Source organism: Schistocerca americana, chromosome 6, assembly GCF_021461395.2.
Source record: "Schistocerca americana isolate TAMUIC-IGC-003095 chromosome 6, iqSchAmer2.1, whole genome shotgun sequence".
Lineage (NCBI taxonomy): Eukaryota > Metazoa > Arthropoda > Insecta > Orthoptera > Acrididae > Schistocerca > Schistocerca americana.
Window position 1 is genome coordinate 88,182,534 of NC_060124.1, and position 15,130 is coordinate 88,197,663.

General features: G+C 42.1%; 2 protein-coding genes across 3 annotated transcripts in view; one reads left to right on the forward strand and one right to left on the reverse strand.

The window, feature by feature from the left end:
- Nucleotides 1-3,586, reverse strand: part of LOC124619461 (HMG box-containing protein 1-like) — a 67,453-nt gene extending 63,867 nt beyond the window's left edge. The window contains exons 1-2 of the mRNA XM_047145861.1: nucleotides 3,469-3,586; nucleotides 3,102-3,337 (exon numbers count right to left, since the gene is read on the reverse strand). Of these exons, the coding sequence (XP_047001817.1) occupies nucleotides 3,102-3,337; nucleotides 3,469-3,480 (248 nt within the window). The 5' untranslated portion in view covers nucleotides 3,481-3,586. The remainder of the gene's footprint in view (nucleotides 1-3,101; nucleotides 3,338-3,468) is intronic.
- Nucleotides 3,587-3,724: 138 nt separating this feature from the next.
- The window catches only part of LOC124619460 (phosphatidylinositol-3-phosphatase SAC1), a 72,843-nt gene continuing 61,437 nt past the window's right edge, over nucleotides 3,725-15,130 (forward strand). For both annotated transcript variants that reach the window (XM_047145859.1, XM_047145860.1), the window contains exons 1-2: nucleotides 3,725-3,840; nucleotides 3,932-4,023. In XM_047145859.1, the coding sequence (XP_047001815.1) occupies nucleotides 3,803-3,840; nucleotides 3,932-4,023 (130 nt within the window). In that variant the 5' untranslated portion in view covers nucleotides 3,725-3,802. The remainder of the gene's footprint in view (nucleotides 3,841-3,931; nucleotides 4,024-15,130) is intronic.

Here is a 15,130-nt window from a genome sequence, read left to right on the forward strand (position 1 = left end):
TATAGTCTTAACAAATTTTGTTTTTAATTTTTATAGATATGGACAGTTAATTTTGTCACGTGCATCATTATTCCAATTATATATAACAACAGAGTATACAACATTACACCTCCTCAACCACAAATATGTCAATCATTACCGTAGTTTTTACTGAGTGTTTTCTTGCAAATGTCAAGTGTCTATATCCACATCCATATCCAAGTTTTGTCGGGTGATATTTTAAAGGCGTGTTCAGTACACTGAATATGTAGATGATAAGACTGCTCTCTAGGGGTCATTTTCTGTTTCTTGTAATATAACAGGATGGACGCAAATAGTAATGCTGAAGGGGTGAAACTTTACGAGGAGCCATCCACATTCTCCCTTCATCTACTTTGAGTGGTCAGGGAAGTTATGATGGTGGAATTGCTGATTAGTATAGACAATGATGTAACAATGTTTTCGTTTCACTCACAGGAGAGGAGGAGGAGGAGGAGATTAGTGTTTAACGTCCCGTCGACAACGAGGTCATTAGAGACGGAGCGCAAGCTCGGGTGAGGGAAGGATGGGGAAGGAAATCGGCCGTGCCCTTTCAAAGGAACCATCCCGGCATTTGCCTGAAACGATTTAGGGAAATCACGGAAAACCTAAATCAGGATGGCCGGAGACGGGATTGAGCCGTCGTCCTCCCGAATGCGAGTCCAGTGTGCTAACCACTGCGCCACCTCGCTCGGTGCTCACAGGAGAAAGTAGTATAGTTATAGTTATAGTTATAGTAGTAGTAGTAGTAGTAGTAGTAGTAATTATTGGTTGGTTTTTCCATCTCTGCATAGCTACTGCAACGTATATACTTATAAACTTGTTTACTGTAGCAAAATCACACACTACAAGATAGTTTGTAGAACGAATCTTTCACTCCGCAGTGCATATTAATACTCTGGCTACATACACAGGACAGCTTTTGTAAGCCTGAAAAATAGAATAGAGGCCCTGGAAGAAGTAAGGCTCTGAGGGTGGTTTGAGAGTTGTATGTGGATAGTTCTCTCAGTAAGAGTATCGCACACAAATGGCAAGTTTCTTGGTTCAAGTCCTGCTCCAGCTTATAATTTTAAAAGGAAAGGTAGGTCACCTGAAAGCCAGAATGACAGACACACACCTGTAGAGGAGATGATGAGTATAGACAAACAAAAGGGGAGATAAGTCAGAGATTGTACACTGGTAAGCACTGTGCCAGCTTAACAGAGATTAAGTCCAGGAGGGTGTCAGAACACGAATATGTGTGGAGGTGCCAAATTCATATCTCTGGAGTTCAGGGTAACTAGTATCACGTGATAGTCTAAACAGCCTTTCAGTAGGGTTAATGGTTTTGGAATGTCATAAGTTTTGAGCAGATGTTACGGAGGTTTGGAGATCAGGCAGAGAGACTCTCGTATGAGTCATTTTGTAAAGCACATTCAGCAACTAGCAATGGATATCCCTGAGACGGACAATACTTCTGTGCCTATTCCTGTGCTCAGTCAGTTTAGTGCTGGTCATATGTAAAAAAAGGCCATGCAGTGTGAACAAGTTGGTTATAAACAACCTGTACTGTTTCGCAAGTTGTTCAGCCTTTCATAGTGTAGAACTTACTGCATGGTACAGGTTTTACAGTGGGAACATTGTGTGGGTAGGAACCTTGAGCAGAGATAATGGGTTGCGAATGTGAAATGGTTTAACTAGGGTGTTGTGGAGGGCAATAGTAACTGGTTTGGGGAGGAGATCATGGAGAAAAGATCTCATTTCAAGGATCAATTTGAGAAAATCATAGCCTTGACAGGGCAAAGAGTTGAGGCATTCATGCCCTGGATGGCACTGAGTCAAAAGGAGGCAGGGCAGGGGAGGGATCTGGAGGGGGAGGGGAGAGGGGGGGGCAATTCGGAGTTTTCTTGGAAGTGAAAATTGGATTAATCAATGGGCGAGATGAAGATACTGACTGCGAAGCTTCTTTTTGAATAAGATCTGTGGGTAATTTTTGACAAGAAAGCTTGCGAGATGTTGTTGGTGTACAGTGCAAGGTCAGACCTCCACAGCGTTGCTCTGTGGTGTCAGCACACAGCAGGTGCAGCAATAATTCTTCGTAGCCAAACATATGAGATTATGTGCAATATGACTAAATTTATTTCACAAGAGTGTCTGTGTATATACTTCAGTTGTTGAGCAGCATTTTTCCTATCATATGGTAGCCACTCACAATGGAACTGCTGCTGCTTTATGCAGATAATGGACAAGTCATATCAGGTGCACTTTGCGTGACTTTAAACTGAACTTTGCACACCAGACAAAGAAATAGATCACTGGTCTAGTCTACAATAAAGTTTTTGTATAGAAATCCAGAAACAGCTAAAATGAGGAAATAGAATTTTATTGATGGTGATGACTCACAACTTTAGAACATACCACAGCTAGATGAAACATTTAAGGATGCACTTTGTTAGCAAGCATTGACACAGGGTATTATTCCAGTTGGAAGTTCTATGATGCCTTCGTAAAAGAACGAAGGTTATGGTTTAACATTCCATGAACAAACTCATTTTGGCTTATAACCATTGCCGCCCCCCCCCCCCCCCCCCCCGGAACCGTCCAAATACTGCATAGATACATAATCGCAAGAAGTACAAAACTGGTCTGCCGAAAGTAAATTTTATGAAACTTTTAGACAGGTATAAGACTGTAACAAGTGAAACATGTAATGTAAACTCTACCTAAGCATTAAATAATCAGAATATTGTGAATGTTGCAAGAACTATTTGTGCTTGTACTGATCACCATAGAGCAAGTTTTCCTAAACAAGACATCAAATTTACAGGTTCTCTAACGTTGTATGATTTCCTTTTTCTCCGCTAAGTCATACTGAAAACTTGTAATAGCAGTTGACACTGCCTGATTACAGAAGACAAAAATTACTTTCATGTGGGTAATGAATACTGTCCTGCATTTGTTAATGGCAAAGATTCTTAAAACATTTCTCTAAAGATAATCATGCTGTTTATTTACTGCGCAACGTCTGCTATTGACAATATGTACATTTCGTTACTTAAAATAGAGTTAATTTAAAAAATTTAGCGTAAATTGACAAAAAGTACCTTTTACGAAATGGTAAACTCTTCTGCATCAGTGGGCTTTTTGGGCTCGTTGCAATTATAGCAAACTCCTTCAGCGCATTGGGTGGATGACCAGCCAGATCGAGGGGCGGTGGTATGGGCCGCAGTTTCTTGGACGGACACTTCAGACTCAGATCTGTAGGCTGCACAGGGGAGGTACAGCGCACGCATTTTCCTACCTCCCCGCTATTCCCGCAAGTGCAGTTGTCACTCATCATCTAAATGGAATTACAGAACATCAGCAACACTGCTACCTGCTACAGGAGGATACATTATGAGTCACGTAAATTGCAACTTAAATTTAGTCACTGACACAAACAAAAGGAAGCTTTTGTTACGACGTATTTACCGTTTTGTTCATGTATTTAAAGTTTACCCTTATTTTTTGTAGCCCATTGGTGCTCGACTTATCGTAAGCGTTGTCTTCACAAAATTTTTGGTCGCTTCGTTTCCATGAATCTGTTTTTATTTTGTTTACGTTACTAACAAAACACTGAAAACACCTTTGCTTACAGCGATCACGTTTCTGCAAAATCTTTCTCCTGTCATCTTGAGTGAGCTGGTGGAATATCTGTGACAATTAGCTTTGGAAAGTGCGGTGATATTTTCATACAACAGTGAACAGTGGACTTTGCCGAGAAGTGGGAACAAGACTGAAGTAATTAGGTTATGTATCATACAGAATGACTACAACAATGGATATTCATGATGAATATATCTTGTATGTTTTTTAGCGACAAGTTTTATTTTCAGCTTTTCCTGTACCCCAGTTTTTTATCTTTTCAGTGAAAACTACACATTTCTTTTCACAGGTATATAACACCAGAAAAGTTTTACATCGAAGCAACTAACAGCAATGAACTGCTTGTCATCGACAGGGTCAGCCAAGATATGCTTCTGCAAGGTGAGACAATCGTCTTCGGAAAACGATGTCCGCTGGTGACCATCTGTGCTCTAAACGTGTTTTGCAGTGACTTGCAAAGACTGATCAATTCTACGTGTCTTTGAGGCTGCTTAGGGGGAACGCTTAGTACAACTCATGTTAAAATAGCAGAAATACTGCTGTTGTCCGAAAATTGCACGAAAACGTACGTACTGTCAAGCAGTCGCAGATCCTCTGATAAAGCTTTCATTTCTCTTTTCCAAGCATTACCCACTAGCTGCAATTCTCGGTTTTGTGTCGAAACTGACAGTATTGTTCCAGTGTCGGTGTAAGTTAATGATCTTGCTGTACAATCAGAATGTGATTGCTTAATATGACAAAGGTAAAGCTATCAACAACCTGATGGTTGACTGGGAGACCACAGTGCTTTACAAGTCATCAACCTGTTGAAGGTGGTATGCCTTTGCATCCCTCCTACTTTAGTTATAATATGTGACTGGATAAATAAATATTTGCAGAAAGTGCTTTAGCCTAGCTTTGTTGGCTGTCTGCTGTCATGATTCTGATGTTTTATCTGAGTTCTCATCAGCAAACCACCATGTTGTGGTTTAATACTGCCAGAACTACATCACTAGATATAAAGAACAATGTTTACTTTGATGAGGGCAGGTGATGCATCATACAGTTAATCAAATGTATTTGTTACAGTCGACACAGGTGAATAAGTAATTGAGTAAAACACATTTAGTGCCAGTAACTATATTTGCACTTCCAGGTAAAATACATTGAACACAACAACCAAGGAACATTTCATTACATACATAAAACTCAAGAGCATACACTAGCACCAGATAGGTCTATTATATTCCACTATTAACTTGGGTTTTATTTCACATATTAATGTTCTTAGCCACAAAGCTTCCTGTGTGGTGTAAGGCAGCGCCATATACTCGGCCTCTACAGTACTCAATGCAACAGTTTTTTGCCTTTGACAGGACCATGAAATGAGGGCTCTCTTTAATTTAAAGCAGCAGCCAGCAGTGGAGTGCCTATCTCCCAATTCACTGCCCCAATCTGCATCACTGTAGCCTTCTAGTTTTGCATTACCTTCCCTATGGTACCTTAATTTGTAGTATGAAGTTCCTCTTAGGTATTGGAATATCCTTTTCACACCTTTCCAGTGCTTTTCCTTTGGATCTCTGCAATACCTGCTCACTGCATTAGCGGCAAAAGCAATGTCGGGTCGTGATGTCTGAGACAAATATAACAGACTCCCTAATGCTTCTAAATATGAAACATTCTTATCACATTCCACATCTGTCTCATTTATATTTAACTTCACTCCTACTTCCATTGGATTAGTTATGGAATTACAGTCAATCATGCCAATTTTTTTTAAGATTTTTTCTGTATATGATGATTGATTTATTCTCAATTCTTGTCTCTCTTCATCCTTAGTAATCTGCATACCTAAATAATGTTTAACTTCTCCCAAATCATGTGCCTTAAACTTGGTTTGCAGCTGTTTCTTAAAAATTGACTTTCATTTTCATCCAGGATAAAGAAGTCGTCCACACGTATTGCCATTATTATTATCCCTTCTCTTTCACTTTTATAGTGTGTACTGGGATCTGCCTTAGATTGCTTCATATTCATATATGTTAGAGTTTTATGTAGACATCGATTCCAGCAATGTCCACTCCGTTTAAGTCCATAAATACTTTTTTGCCAATGCCAAATCTTTTCCCTTTCCAATCTGGTTTTCATAGCCTCTCTTGCTGGAATGACATATATCTTCTCCTCCAATTTCCCATTTAAATAAGCTGTTTTTACATCCATGTGATGAATTGCTAAATTTCATTTTGATGCCAAGGCTAAAAGATATCGCAATGATGCATACTTGACTACGGGTGAAAAAGTTTCTTTGTAACCTATCCCCTGTTTTTGTGAATATCCTTTTATTATAAGTCGTGGTTTATATCTTGGTGATGAATTTTCGGAGCTGTTCATAGTGAATACCCCTCTTTCCTGTAATGACTTCTTATCTGCTGGCATATTTACCCATTCAAAGGTTTTGTTCTGAGATAAAGATTCCAATTCTCTCTCCATCACTTCTTTCCATTCTGTAGAGTTCGGTCCGCTCATTGCTTCTTCACCTCTTGCTGGCTCATCATTAAAAGACTGGGCTGCATACATTTGAAAATCCGGATATTCTTTCAGTTTTGGTACACGAGAAGAATGCCTTACATTGTTCTCTTCATATTGTTTGTCCTCAAACTCATTGTCATCATAAATAGTCTCCATTTGCCTTTGACTGTCCTCTTCCTGTTCTTCACTTGCTCTTTCTTCACATAAAGTTTCATTCTTGGAACCAGGCACAGTTAACTTAGTAGTCTTACCCTCTTCAGAGTCTCTTCCATTTTCAAAGAATACTACATTTCTGCTTATAACAATCCTTTTATTCAATTTACTCAATTTACTCATTAATTGGTAGCCCTTTGAATTCTCACAATAGCCTACAAAAATATACATTTTAGCTTCCAGGCCCCATTTTTCTCTTAGGTGTTTTGGAATGTGCACCATTGCATCACACCCAAAAACCCATATATTCTTCGGTCAGGTTTCCTTCCTACCTGTATCTCACAGGGGTTTTTATTCCTTAATGCTTTTGTAGGTGATTTATTGTTCGAATATACAGCCGTAGATACCGCCTCTGCCCAAAAATCTTTTGATAATCCAGGATCAGTTATGCTCCCTGCTTTTTCGACAATGGTCCTGTTAGCCCTCTCAGCAACCCCATTTTGAGATGGGCTGTACCTTATGGTAGTTTGATGCCGATCCCCATTTTTGCCAGAAGTGTCTTCAATTTCTGGTTAATATTGCCATGTAGAACGAAGGTTTATTCAGCATGTGCACGTACAAGAGCACGGTGTGAACTGTCTCCTTCCAGAACACATACAGTATAAATAAAGCTACAGTACAATGATACTTGACATTTGTGGATACTTCTAGAATGTACTCGAACGGAATATAGAAATTAAAATTGTACAGTCCAGGTAAGTTTTGAACTCTCAACCCTTCATGCAACAGTTTAGTATCATAACCACTACACCATGGTGCTACTCAGCTTCTTCTGTGACATTGCTCCCTCCTTAAGAGAACAGCATCTCGGTGTTACGTCTTCCTAGTCTGGGAATGCGACATCGGTCCTGCATACTCCGACTCCCGATGACCAATTCTCGCCCTGGCAGTGATCTTCTTAGAACTTCTTTTGCTGCTATGCTCGTCGTCACCTTTCCACTTGTTGCCTGTCGCTGCTGCTTCCAATTTACCCTGGGTTGCAAGATCCTTATGGGGCTTCATTCGAAGGACGTGGACCGTATCTCTGATTTTTCATCGTCTTGTGTCGGGGTCAAAATCTTCAACTTCAGAAGTAACATCAAACAACTGTCTTACAGCCTTATAAGGCCCAAGTAACAACTAAGGAGCTTTTCAGATAGACCAACCTTCTGAACAGGAGTGAAGATCCAGACGAGGTCACCAGGCTGGTAGACAACAGGGCGGTGGCTTGCATCATATCTTTGGCGATCATTTTCTTGAGCCTGCAGCGTGCGGAGTTGAGCTAACTGCCAAGCTTCCTCAGCTCTGGTTAACACCTGGCCAAAGTAGTCGTCGTCCACGTCATCAGCATGTAACAGAAACACAGTGTCCATCATCGTAGTCTGCTCACGCCCATGCATCAGGAAAAATGGCGAAAATCCTGTGGTGTCTTGTTTGGCACTGTCGTAGGCAAACGTCATGAAAGGTAGCACCTCATCTCAGTTGCTCTGCTCAACACTGACGAACATTGATAGCATGTCAGCCAAGGTCTTCTTAAGGTGTTCAGTCAGCCCGTTAGTTTGCGGATGGTAGGCAGTCGTCGTGTGATGAGTAATGTTGCACCAATGGTTTATCTCTGTCACAAGATGCGATTGAAAAACTTTCCCTCAAGCCATAATTAATGACCTTGGGCACCGTGTTTTAATACAATGTCTTCCACAATGAATTTGGCTACCTCGCAGGCTTTGGCTGTTTTCACAGCTTTTGTAATGGCATAGCGTGCCGGATAATGAGTGCAAACAATAATCCATCTGTTGCCACTAGCAGACGTTGGAAATTGTCTGAGGACGTCAATTCTAACACGCTGGAAAGGCGTTTCGGCTAGTGGAATTGGTATGAGTCAGCCAGGTGGTTCCCCCGGATCTGCCTGCTCCGTGACCTTTGTCAGTTTCCCAAGGATGGTACCCCTTCACTTGTTTATCGTCGGGCATTTTCTGCTCTATGTGCACAAATGACAGAAGCCACATTTATTTACACTGATGGCTCAAAAACATCGTTTGGTGTAGGGAGTGCCTATATTGTTGGCGACACCCCAAATCAATTTCGGCTTCCCGACCTGTGTCCGGTGTATACTGCGGAGCTTTAGGCTGTTCTCCAGGCTGTCCACTACATCCGCCACCATCAGCGGATACAGTATGTTATCTGCTCAGATTCTCTCAGCTCTCTCCTCAGTTTCCAAGCTCTTTACCCTGTCCACCCTCTGGTCCACCGGATTCAGGACTGTCTGCGCTTGCTCCACCTGGGGGCCGTCTCAGTGGCGTTCCTCTGGCTCCCGGGACACGTTGGTATATGTGGAAATGAGGCGGCCGATATGGCGGCCAAGGCTGCAGTCTCTCTTCTTCGGCCAGCTATTCAATCGATTCCCTTCGCTGATCTACGGAGCGTTTTATGTCGTCGTGTTGTTCTTTTATGGCACGCACATTGGTCGACACTTCCCCATAATAAATTGCGGGACGTGAAAGCTCTTCCTTGTGCTTCGACCTCTTCCTCCCGAACGCGTCATCGGGAGGAGGTAATTTTAACTCGACTCCGGATAGAGCAATGTCTTTTTAGCCATCGACATCTTTTAAGTGGCGATCCTCCCTCACTCTGTCCCCACTGCTCTCAACTGTGGACGGTAAGACACCTTTTAATTGAGTGCCCCTATTTTACTCCGTTACGCGCCCGTCTACAGCTGTCGCCTGATATATCATCAATTTTAGCAGATGACACGCGGTCGGCCGATCGCGTTCTCGAGTTTATTAGTGCCAGTGAAATGACATCAGTCATTTGAAGCTTTTTTTGGGACAACCAACCCCTTTCTGTAGTGGATTTTTAAGCCTTCCTTCTGCTTTTAGTTTTTCCAATTTTTTGAGTTTCGTTCCCATTGCTGCTGGTTTCCATTTTCGGTTTTTTACTGTTTCCTAAGTCACGGACCGGGCGCTAATGACCATAGCAGTTTTGCGCAAAAAAAAAAAAAAAAAAAGCCAGGTGGTTTCTGAGGAACTGCCTTTCTCCTCTGGCATTCTCGACAGTGCGACACAGTGACGGACACTCCTAAATAAACCTGGCCAGAAAAATCTCTTGTGGATTCTATCGTATGTCTTAATAAATCCTAAATGCCCGGCCTCAGGTGTGTCATGGAATTTCTGTAGAACATGTAAGTGCATGTGTTAAGGAATCACTGGTAGCCACCTCTCCAAACAGATCAAAATTTTTCTTGCAAAGTAATACATTAGCTACCTTAAATTGTCCTTTCACATCCTCTGACCGATTTAAGCCAAGCATAATTTGAGATATCTTGGCATCCTCCTCCTGTTCAGCAGAGAGATCCTGGAGTGCAGCGAGACAATCACTATCTTCATCAAAGTCTTGAAGGTCTTGCAGAGGATTTCTTGAGAGACAGTCGGCGTCTTGGTCTTTTCTTCCACTTTTGTACACTATGGTAATGTCATACTCATGAAGACAGTGGCCACCTGGCACGCCGTCCTGTTGGATCCTTAAGACCTGTCAACCAACAAAGTGAATGATGGTCTGTAACAACTGTGAATGGCCTTCCATAGAGATACTGTCGAAATTTGCACGTGGCCTAGATCACAGCAAGACATTCTCTTTCTGTAGTTGAGTAGTTTCTCTTGGCTTTTGTGAGTATTCCTAGAAGCATGGGCTATAACCTTCTCTTTTCTACCCGAAATTTGCACCAGAACAGCACCGATCCCATACCCGCTGGCATCTGTGTGTAGTTCTGTAGGTGCTCTCTTATCATACAGACCAAGTACAGGGTCAGTCGTCAGAGCTTTTCACAGCACATCGAAAGAATCTTGTTGAGCACCACTCCAGATAAATGTATATCAGCTTTTATCAACTGTTAGAGTGGCCTGGCTTTGATACAAAAGTCTTTGACAAAACGACGGTAATAAGAACATAATCCGAGGAAGCTACTCACATCTCTAATACTTTTAGGAATAGGAAATTCCGTTATAGATCTCACCTTTTCAGTGTTTGGCCACACACCTTTGTTTGACACAAGGTGTCCAAGTATTTTGATTTCTTTTGCTCCAAAGAGACACTTTCTTGGATTAAGTTTCAGTCCGCCTTGTTGGAGACGCTTAAGAACGGCCCTCAGTCTTTTTATATGTTCATCAAGTGTCTCTGAGAACACTATAATGTCCTCTAAATAACAAAGGCACATCGTCCACTTCAGGTGACTTAGAAGATTATCCATCATCTGTTCAAAAGTTGCTGGTGCATTCCACAAAGCAAACGGCATTACCTTAAACTCATACAGGCCCTCAGGGGTGGTGAATGCAGTTTTCTCATGATCAGCCTCCTCTACTTCAATTTGCCAGTATCTCAAGTACATGTCCATGGCTGAGAAAAACTTAGCCCCCTTCAGACAATCTAGTATATCGTCAATTCGTGGAAGAGGGTAAACATCCTTTTTAGTTATCTTATTAAGCTTCCTGTAATCAACACAAAAGCGCCAACTGCCATCCTCCTTCCTGAAGAGGACCCCTTGTGATGACCATGGGCTCTGCAAAGACTGGTTGATGTCATTCTTCATCATTTTCTCTACCTTGTCATGAATCATTCGACATTCCATTGCTCTCTGGCTTATTGGTTGATGGTCTCCAGTGCTAATCCGGTGCTTCACCGTCGATTTGTCTAATTTGCTCTTCACCTGTGGATTGAAGCATTCAGAGAACTCTTGAAGAATGGCAAGTAGCTTCTTCTGTTGTTCCTTAATGAGATCTGGCGATAGTCGAGCTAGAAGATCTTGTTTCGTAGTGGTAGTGCTAATTTCACCCACAGCCTTAGCATTGGAGGTTTCTCTGATGCTCAGCTGTTCTTCAATTAACGGCTCAGCATTTGCTACGCACATGCATCAGTTAACTGTCCACAATTCACCGAATCTGTTCTTAAATGAGACGCAAGAGAGTGGGATGACCAAGTTATTCTTCAGTGGTATGCTTCTCTTACCTTCCACTACAAGATCCACGGGTTGATACCCTGTCCACAGTATCTCATCTCATCTAGCATAATCTTCGAGCGACCACAATCTACAATTCCCTGCGAAGCTTTCAAAAAGTCCCATCCAAGAATGACGTCACGACTACACTCTTGTTAAGACAATGAATTGCAATGGCTGTGTATGGCCACTTCTACCCACATGATGGTACATCTTCCTGTAGGTTTTACATATTTCCCGTCAGCCACTTTCAGCAGAGATGTTTTGTTGTCGACAAATATGGTTTTCTGCAACTGGCGACGGTACTTCTCCGAAATGACTGAATATGATGCTCCAGAGTCCACAAGAGCTTGGGCTGGTTGGCCATCCATGAGGATATCAACATAGTTTCCTATCATTTTTGTAGTGATTGACGGCGGAGGATTTTTCTCTTCAGCGGCATCATCTCCAGGGAAGGTTGCACCCTTTAGTCTTCCAGGTTGCTAAGTGATCAGCTGGAGCTTCTAAATGGTGATGGAGACCTTGATCAGCATTTGGGGGAGCATCCTCTCCAGCAGCTAGCTTGCGGCGATGGTGACCTACGTCGTCCTGCACCCGCATCATCTTGTTCATCTTCGTCGTCCCGGAGTTGGCGTCGGCTAAGATCGGTCTGCTGTCTTCTGGCATGGGCGTCATTAAAAATCCGCCGCCTTTCTTGACAATAGCGTACCACATGTCCCAGTCGTCCACAGTGGAAACATACTGGTTGATTATCCTGGGTCCTCCAGACGTCAGTCTTCCTTGGTGCCCAAATAGGTTCCTCTTTGCTGTATTGTAGGAATGTAACTCCGCCTGGGTCTCGACTTTTTCACCATTTTAAAGGGAAATTAAGGACGAGAGATTGGCCATTCCCTCCCTTATGACCTCTTGAAGCATCTCGGTTTTTTGCTCACTGTGCAAAGTGCCTTCTGAACTTCCTCTCTCACTATCTGATGAAGAACACTTGTGAAATCAGTTGCTTCCTACACCACAGACATCAAAACAACGTTTGGAAGCCGTTCAAACTTCTTGCGTGTAATTCTTTTTTGATTCATTGTTTCAATATACTGGCACCATTTTATGAAGTCGTCTGCTGTCGAAACCTCCTTCGGGAGTAGGGCTTGATACATGTCCTCAGCAACACCCTTCATCAGATGTGCAACCTTATCTTCCTCCTTCATTCTAGGATCCACTATTTTACACAGCTCCAAGACGTCTTGAATGTAGGATGCTGTTGTTTCTCCTGGACGCTGTGCCCTGCGCTTTAATTTATCTTTAGCCTTGCACTTCTGTCATCGTGTGTCACCAAAATACTTGTGCAGTTCCGTCTGGAATACTTCCCAGCTTGTGAACTTCTCCTCATTGTTCTCATACCATCGCTTGGCAGTGCCCTCCAAGTAGAAAAATATGTTAGCCAAACACATGGTGTCATCCCATTTGTTAAATTTGGCTATACGCTCATATACCTTCAGCCACGTGTGTGGATCTTGGCCATCATCACCAGAGAACCTGGAAGGATATCTTATGTGGTGACACACAGTTCCTGTCATCATAATGTCCTCTTCTTCTTCTTCTTCTTCTTCTTCTTCTTCTTCTTCTGTCTCCAATAGATTGTGATCTGTTGAATATGGCTCGAACTCTGGTTTCTTGCCACGTACATGGCAGCTCTATCGTGGCCTGATGGGAGCAACTGTGTCATCGATAATGTGCGCTATCACAAGTTCCAATACCCAGTGCCTCCACCAGAATAATGTAACGTAGAAGAAGGTGTAGTTAGATGAGTAACGAACACTAACTTCACTTAACGAAGGTTTATTCAGCACTTCCACATACAAGAATTCGGAGCCAACTGCCTCCGGCCAGAACACATACAGTATATATGCAGCTACAGAACATTCCAGTACAATGATTCTTGAGATTTGTGGCTACTTCTAGAATGTACTCAAACAGAATATAGAAATTAAAATTGTACAGTCCAGGAGAGTTTTGAACTCACGACCCACCATGCAGCAGTTTAGTATCATAACCACTACACCATGGTGCTACTCAGCTTCTTTTGCAACAATGTATTCTCTCCTGTTATCAGACCTGATGACCTTAATCTTCTTTCCTGTCCACCTTTCGACCATATTACAATATTCCTGAAAAATGGTGCAGCACATGAAACTTCATGATGCACATCAACTTTCTGAATTTGCTCTTTGGTTTTTGGCATGATTCAAAGTTGATAACATGTGGCAGGGCAATATTCTTTGGAGTGACGAGGCACATTTCACACTCCAGGGTGCAGTGAATACACAAAACTGCCAAATTTGGGGTACTGTTAAATTGCATGTTGTGCTCAAGGAGCGATTATACTCACTGTGTGTGACTGTGCAATATGAATTCACAAGCACCTTCATTTTTTGTCTGTTCGTCTTTGGCATCTGCACATTATCAGGACCCTCCTTGTATAGCATGTAATTCCTATGTTGTACAGCATGTGATTCTATGTTGGACCAGGTTAGCTGTGTGGAAACTGCTGTTTTCGTGAAGGGGGGGGGGGGGGGGGGGGGGGACGGCGGCAACACCTTTTGTTGCCCTTTCATGGGGTAATGTAATCTTCCACGAGTGTTTTATCTCCAGAATTTTTCTAGTTACATGGTCTGCATGATTACCTGATCCAAATGCATGCGACTTTTGGCTCTGGGAATATCTGAAAGAACCCGTTTACCAGGAACATGTTCAGTCTCTAACTGATCTGAAGGCCAGTATACACGAACACATTGCTCAGATTCCACCACAGTTGCTCAGGAAACTGTTGATTATGTCATTTTATGGATGCAGCATCTTGTCGACGTCTCTGGCACTCATGCTGAACCAATTGTGAATGTGGTGGTTAAGAATAAACGCAAAATTATGCCTTTCTCACTTGTTTGAGCTTTTCTGCCCACGTCGCATTCCTAATCTATTACATGTGGAAACATTTCTGTACGCCTTCCTTGCATTCACACTGCCAGATTTGCACCTGGTGGCTAAAACTATAACTAATTTTTATTCCTGCGTAAATCATTTCCTCATTATTGCATTAGAAAATCTGCCCAGTTTCCTGCCATACAGTAATTACAGCCCACATTGTACCTCTGTGAGTAGCTGCGCTTTAATTGTAACCACCCGGTATTATTAGTTCTATTCTTTGCTACTTGCATTTCAGTTCTGTAGTTTTTTGCTCTAAATCTGTGTTTCATAATGAGATAACCAAGTTTAGTAATGGTGTCTCTTAGTACATTCAAATAAGTCTACCATTTAATTTAGAATTTATGATTATGCCAAAGAGGAGATTAAAATTTTACCTTGAATGTGAAAATTGAGTACAAGTTCTAAGGTATAGATACAGAAGTGAGCTGATCCGTAAGTAGTGACAAAGTTAATCTAAGAGGCCAATTATAGACTAAAAATCTTGGTCTTCTTCAAGGATGAGGCCTTTCCATCTGCTGTAAAATTCAGACCGCATGTTGTGCTGATCCTTCCATTTGGTCTTCAGACAACAACCTCTGCAAAAGCCTCTAGGCTGTTATTTATATCCTGTCTCTTCATTCGTGTGTACTATCTGTTGGAAGACACTATTGATTTGCTGCACTGGAAACATGACTAAACCTTTTATTCTTATTATTATCATCATCATCATCATCGCGCTAGAAGCTTGTGTGTGTGTGTGTGTGTGTGTGTGTGTGTGTGTGTGTGTGTGTGAGAGAGAGAGAGAGAGAGAGAGAGAGAGAGAGAGAGATTGATTGATTCTTAATC